Source organism: Cynocephalus volans, chromosome 3 (assembly GCF_027409185.1).
Source record: "Cynocephalus volans isolate mCynVol1 chromosome 3, mCynVol1.pri, whole genome shotgun sequence".
Classification (NCBI taxonomy): Eukaryota; Metazoa; Chordata; class Mammalia; order Dermoptera; family Cynocephalidae; genus Cynocephalus; species Cynocephalus volans.
This window is the reverse complement of record NC_084462.1, coordinates 93,072,565-93,079,496: the sequence shown is the minus strand read 5'-3', so window position 1 is coordinate 93,079,496 and position 6,932 is coordinate 93,072,565. Positions and strand designations below refer to the sequence as shown.

At 44.7% G+C, this 6,932-nt stretch overlaps 1 protein-coding gene across 5 annotated transcripts in view; it reads right to left on the bottom strand.

Moving 5' to 3' along the window:
- Positions 1-6,932, bottom strand: part of SPG11 (SPG11 vesicle trafficking associated, spatacsin) — a 68,665-nt gene that overhangs the window by 1,907 nt on the left and 59,826 nt on the right. For all 5 annotated transcript variants that reach the window (XM_063090223.1, XM_063090225.1, XM_063090224.1 and 2 more), the window contains 7 exons: positions 6,150-6,348; positions 5,609-5,746; positions 3,592-3,725; positions 2,765-2,872; positions 1,074-1,242; positions 484-572; positions 111-266 (listed from right to left, as the gene is read on the bottom strand). In XM_063090223.1, coding sequence (XP_062946293.1) covers positions 111-266; positions 484-572; positions 1,074-1,242; positions 2,765-2,872; positions 3,592-3,725; positions 5,609-5,746; positions 6,150-6,348 — 993 coding nt within the window. The remainder of the gene's footprint in view (positions 1-110; positions 267-483; positions 573-1,073; positions 1,243-2,764; positions 2,873-3,591; positions 3,726-5,608; positions 5,747-6,149; positions 6,349-6,932) is intronic.

Sequence of the window (6,932 nt, the reverse complement as noted above, 5' to 3'; positions counted from 1 at the left end):
TTTCACAAGCTCTAAGACCTTAGGCAAATCACTGAACCTCTGGTTCCCATGAGTGAGACAGCAAGAGAGGATGCTGGTGACCATGCTGACTAGTTTCCTTTCTTGCTCACCTGGTAGAACCGAGATAAGGCCATGATGCAGTCCATCAGCCTGTGGCGGCCCAAGTTGATGAGCATTGTGTTCTGGCCAGTGTTTAGAAAGTGAATCTGTAGCGTTATCAACTTGGTGAGCCGGTGACAGTGCAGGGCCTGTCGCACACAGGAGTCCTAAAGGACAAGGTTAGAAGGAGACAGCACAGGCAGAGACTCTGCTGCCACCATCTCCTGTGTGAGCCCTCCAACAACCGTATTTACCCCTTCTGGCCCTGGCTGGCCGGCCCATGACGCCCTCCTCCTTCACTTGGAAGAGCCCAGGGGAAGAGATAAGTCCTACTGCAGACACCAAGTCCCAAGGCCAGTCTGGAGTACGACTCTCCATGGTTACCTTGGCATAACTCTCTGCTGCATCCAGCATTAGAGTCAGGGCCTTCAGCAGCAGCTGCTTCAGCTGGTGCCCATCCTTGAGGTTGTCCTCTGCAGGGGAATAAAGGAGACTTGCTGAGTTTCCTGACTCCCAAGGCAGGCTGTTCTCACCCCACTCATAGTGATTGGTGGGCTGGAATAGAAACATCCCAGCCATGTTCACAGTGAGACAGGTATCTCTCACTCAGGTGAAGGATTTGGGACCAGAAATGCACGCTTATTTTAACTTCACTCTGAAGTAGGATTCAGTGCACCCTCTAGTTCCTCATTTCCCTCTGAAACATCAAAGGCAGTTTACATGGCATAATCATGAACATTCATCCTGATGGATAATACGGTAGATGCTGGATGCACAGAATACAGGTCCCAAGAGTGCAATCCCAAGGTGCAAATGTCTTCCAAGTTCCCCTATCTCCTATCTGTTCAGCTGGGTCCCCCACTAAGTGACTAATAACTACCTAAGCTTTTAACAGCCAATCTCATGGGCTCTTGTCCTTAGCCCTAAGAACTTTCTCCAGCTAGCAGTACTGCTCTGGGGGTGACCTCACTCACCCCAAGGCTGAGACTCAATCAATTTCAACTGGATGCAGGCAGCTGCCTCATGGTTCTCTCCTATCTCCCGGCACATGCTGAAGCACAGGGCAATCATGTTGTGCTTCTCACTGTCTCCAGGATGGCAGCGTTTGATGTAGTCCAGCAGGGCTGTCTTCAGGGTACCACTCTGCTCAGGAAAAACGGGAATAATATCAGGGTCTCAACCAGGGACTGAAAGGAAGGACTGGCTGAGTCCCTTTGTTCTGGAAGTTCCTTAAAAACTCCCAAGAAAATGGTAAAGATTAGCAAAAACAAAAATGAATACAAAAGTTTATGCTATCCCAAGTATAAGGAAAGAGGCATGTCCTTTTTGCTGTTGGAAGTGTGAATGGTAAACCTTTCAGAAGGGAGAAGGCTTAAAAATATGCACATACACATTGATCTAACAATTTGATTTTTAAGAATCTGTCCACAAAGGCATAAACAGAAAAGTGCTAAGATGAATGTAACAAGGATAGTTAATAGCAAACAATACAGATGTCCAAAATAAGGGCTAAGAGAATACCATGTAGCCATTAAAACTGATGTAGATGACTATCTGTTGATTTGGAAAATAGTCATGACACACTTATTAAGTGAGAAAACTTGCTATTTCATATCTTCACAGCATAATATAAGTTTTGTTAAAATATAAAAGTATGTATATATGTTTTTGGGTACATGTGCAAAGAAAGGGCCTATACCAAATTGTTAGCAGTGGCTGTCACCAGATGGTGGATAAACACTGAAGGCTTTCTTCTGTGTTGTTCTGTTTTCCAAGTGTCTATCATGGAATGTGCATTAGTTTTGTAATCAGAAAAAAAAATTATTAAAAGACTATTTAAATGCAGAAGTAAAACTGCCTCAAAAACAATTTAAAAAACCCTCTGGGGGATCTTGAAAACACACCTATGTCTAGAACTTGCTCCTCTCCTGATGACTGGACTGGTCTGTCCTGAAACTGGCACAACATTAAAGAGACACTTTTTCTGCTTTGTCTCTTAACCCTGCTTGGCTGGGCCCAGGTTCCCAGAAGCCAAAAGTGCACTTCAGTTTTTAACTCTTCAGAGGTGAAATGAGCAGAAGCAATGAATCAGCCAAACAAATGATTTGGAAGCAGAGGCTCTGTGAGTGACATGCCAGGTGTCACAAAGCATGTTGAGGACAAAAAGGCTCCCAGAGCCCACAGACCTCAGCAGGTCAAGCCTTTGCTTCCAAGCCTCCATCCTGGTCATCACCATCAATGGCTCCACAGCTTTTCTGGCCCAGTCCCTTGCATTTACTCCCTAACTTGGCTCTTAGCAACCTACTTTTTATGGTTCTCTGAAAACTCTCCACTCTAAAAATCCTCAGACACAGCCTCAGCTGGACCACCCATTTCAGCATGGCTCTCAGGAAGGGCTTTTGTCCCTGCTGGAACAGGCATTTAAGAGAGGAGAAGCAGATGATGGAGGCTGAGGTGGGGAGGACAAACTCATTTTCTTAAATATTTAGTATCTGTATAATCACCACCTGGTCTGAACTCTATCATCTTAAGCCTCTGGTTATATATAGTATGTTTCCCAGAGAGGCCCCTAATTCCCTCCCTCCACATCCAGGGATCCACCCTGACTAAGATTCCTGAGTGTCAGTGGTACAGGTCATTCTGAAGCTCATTACTTTACACCTACCGGATCCAACTTCTTCCTCATCAGCACTTCAAAGTAGTGCTTTTTATACAGCAAATCAAATATGTATGTCATCTCGTTGTACCTTCCAATGCCAGTGAGGAGACGTACCTAAGGAGGGGAAGGGCAGCCTGCATCAGCATCACCTGGTGTTCTTTGGGCCAGACCACTACCCTCCAGCAATAGGGTTGCTTTCAGATGCTAAACTCCAGGGGGAGAAGGGCTAATGGCTAGGCTGCCATGCTTAGCGCCATCCTATGTACCCAAAAGTAGACCTCCTCTGGAGGATTCAGAAATGCCAGTCATTGGGACACCACTGACTGTTCCCCTCCTCTGTTGTCTGTAAATATGACTATCAAATGCTAAAGTGCCATTCTCTTGGGCAGGCCCACTTCTTCCCACCACTGCTATTACAGTGACCAATGGCTTGCTCAGCCACTCAGGTCAGCTTCAAGCTCAGAGAATTTGGGGAGGCACATGAGGCTTGAGCTATCAACTCATTTCAATTCAGAGGTAACAGGAAGGTCTGAACCTTGTTTTGGGGAGAAATGCAGCCGTTTTACCCCTCTAGAAAAGCTAACTGCCCTGGCAAGGGGATGTGATAGCCCTGGAACATGGCAGGGATTCTCTTCCTTCCTACTCCTTAGGAGCAGTCTCTGATTCTGACAGAAATTATAACCTGGAGCAGAGGGTTGGGTTGCCCAGCCAGCTATCAAGTAGGTAGTGGTATCTAGATGGGCAGCATTCCCTTAGCCCACATCAGCACTAAGCTGGCCCCCAGCATATTTGCTCCTTTCAGGATCAAGGGTGGGGATGAAGGGGCTACTTACCACCAATCCATACTCCTCACTGGGAGCCAAGTGGTTATCTGTGAGTATCCGGGCAGCCTGCAGGACTTGGATGATGCCCTCCATGTGGCATGTCAGGGTGAAGCAGTGATGGGCCAGGATCAAGAGCTCTGTGGCTGGGTGGGTAAGGCACTGGTTAAGACAGGGTTGTAAACCCTGGCTACCTACTGTCCACCTCTACCTGGCAGGAGGGTGAAGGGGCCTGGTAGAGAAGGTGACTATCTGGAGAGGGCTTTCCCACCAGTCATCTGAGGCCCCTGACCTCACCAGCTCTAGCTCTGGGAAAGCCCCCTGATGATATCTGAATACTCTCAGTGATAGCACAGGGATTAACTCTATCCTCAAATACAGTCATGTAGGAACCACCTTCTCCAAAAGGCCCAACAAATGAGAACAAGGGACATTTGCCTTCTAGAAATGGAAAAACTTTCTGCAGACAAACTGATGGAGTTCCTGCCAACATGAGTCCAAGGGCATTCTCTGCTTTTATCTCAGTGGAAGGTCTTAGGGCCTAATAAAGTGCCATTTGGTGTTCTGGCTTTCTAGATTGGTGAAAGAGCTGACTATATACAGATTTAAAACTACTACACAAATCACTGTAAGCACAATTAAAAGGCAAAGTGGGAAAAATATTTGCAATGTAGAGGATTGAAAAAGGTTTCCCCCAACCTTAATACATGCTGTGCCCTCTGGGCTTTTGCATCTGCAGGGTCCTCCCCAAATCTACTGACTACTGAGCACCCCTGACAATTAATCCTTCAGTCCTTAGCATGGGCATTTGCTTTAGAAATCCTTCTTGACCCCATCAATCTGTCTCTTAATGTGTACAAAGACTTTAGTCTGTGAGCTCCAGGGACTGCTATTAACTTGTTCCCCATATCCCAGGTGCTTAGAGTGCCCAGCCCACAGATAGTACTCAGTAAATATTATTGAACTGGACTAGAAAAAGATACAGAAGGCCATCTTAAAAATGAAACTTTTCCCTGTACCAGCCAGCTGCTGGGAAAAAAAATAGAAAAATAAAAAAGAAACTCTTCAACTTTTTAAAAATCTCCATTAATTTGTTCACTAACCATCAGTAAAATGCCTTTTGGGGGCCCATCAAATTTGCAAAGTGGAATGGGTTCCAGGAAATGATATTCACACAATTCTTAAATAGAAATAGGAAGTGATTTTTTTTTTTTCTAGAGTGAAACTTGGAGTTACATATCTTTAAGGCTTCTGACTTACTCAGAAGCCTTAAAAATGGGCCTATCCTTGAATCAGGAAATTAACTTGGGGAAATAATCATGGATGCCCCAGAGATTTGCCTATAAGGATGTTCATGAGAGTGTTTAAAACAGCAAAGATTGGAAGTAATCTAAAGGTCTCGCAAGAGCATAAAATTCTTAATTACATATAAGAGAAATACTGTGTAACCATTAAAAATTATATTGAAGAATATTCAATGTCATGAAAAATGTTGGCAGCATATTCATAAAATAAAAAATTATAAACAATATACACAGTATAATGCCATTTTTGAAAAAAGAAAACCATAGTCATGTATAGAAAAAGATCAGACACACTTACTACTGAATGCCTGTAACAAGCTAGACATGGAAAAAGAGCAGGCTTTGAAAGCACACAGACTAGGTTCAAATACCAACTGCCACTTAACAGCAATAAATCAATCAACTTCTCTAAGCTTCAGTTTCCTCCCTTCTAAAATGGGGACAATAATATCCACCTTGCAGGGTAATAAAAGAGTAAAATAAGATAAAGTATGTCAAGTGATTAAAGATTACCTCCTTTCTGTGTGATTTTAAATTTGGGGGTACTTTTCCATACTTTCCAAGCTTTCTTCAGTGAACTTAAGGCTTTCTACCAAGAATGTATAACCCATGCTGAGAGCTAGGTATCCAGAACAGGAACAAGGACCCAAATCAAGTTTTGGAGAGACTGACTGAAAGAGACTTGTTTAGGCCCAACACATGTAAGAAAAAGGCCAAGGACTTACTGCAAGACAATTCCCCATGGGGAACGGAGGAAATCTTATCCAACAACTTCATGCCTACCAACGTGCGGTCTTGACAGAGAGTGGTCAGCTGAAGAAATGTCTGGCTTTCTTCTGTTGGGCTGAACGTCTGCTTATGTCCTGTACAGAAAAATGTGGAGAGGGGCACTGGTTTTGCCATGAGGGAGAGGGGAGAAGGACAAAAACACTGTGCCAGGAGGTCCATTCTGCCCTGGTTTGGGCATCAGGAAGTAATGCTGATGAAGCCGCCTCTGCATCTCTCCCCTTGCTGAGCTTAGAAACTGACCTAGTAGTCATCTTACAGGACATAAGGAGTTCTTTAGCTCAGATAAAGGCACAGCTACACTAAGCATAATAATAAAATAAAGAGCAACAACAACAAAATAAATGCAATAAGTGTAATCTGGAAATGAGAGGGCAATATACAGGTGGTATATGAGCATAACATCCAAATCCTTAGCACTGGGAACCTGAGAATGCTGTCTGAGTGGCTGGAGATGCCTCGAGGGCAGGGGCAGGGCACCTGTTCCCTCTGATGGAGTCAGCAGCTCCCGTGTCACCTCTTCGGCCACGAGTTCGGCCACGGTGTCTGGCTTGAGGCCCTGTGTGCTGATGAAGGCCTGTGCTCGTTTGCATCGGTCAGGCTGCTGAGAGGCCAAGATTGCCCGGAGCATGGCCTCACCATCCTGGGCAGCAACATCTGTGTAGGAACAGCCTAACTCCTGAAAGGAAAGCAAAGCCAGTTAAAGCTATTTTTAGAAGCCAGGAAAAAGCAAAAGACAGCCCTTTCTGAAATCTGATGTGGACAGGCTCCATTGTCTTCTGAGCTTAAAGATTCCTCACCCTGAGCAGAAACCTTAGAAGAAGCAAGTACTATTTTTTAACCCTTTCTATCATTTCACCAAAGCCAAATCCAAGCAAAAGAAAGCCTTGTCTTCAGAAAGCATCAGGTGACTATCTCTTGTTGAACACTGATCTTTTCAAACATTATGAAATGTGAAGAAAGCTGAATAAAATGCAAGAGCCCCTTCTTTATTTTTCCCACAACAGCAACAAAACCCTCAGTTTCTAAAGAAGTTGCTCGGGCTGGCCCGTGGCTCACTTGGGAGAGTGTGGTGCTGATAACACCAAGGCCACGGGTTCGGATCCCATATAGGGATGGCTGGTTGCTCACTGGGTGGGTGTGGTGCTGACACACCAAGTCAAGAGTTAAGATCCCCTTACCAGTCATCTTCTAAAAAAAAAAAAGTTGCTGAATCTTCTCCAAGGCAAAGAGCTTTAACACTCAGCTTTATTTCTCTCATGC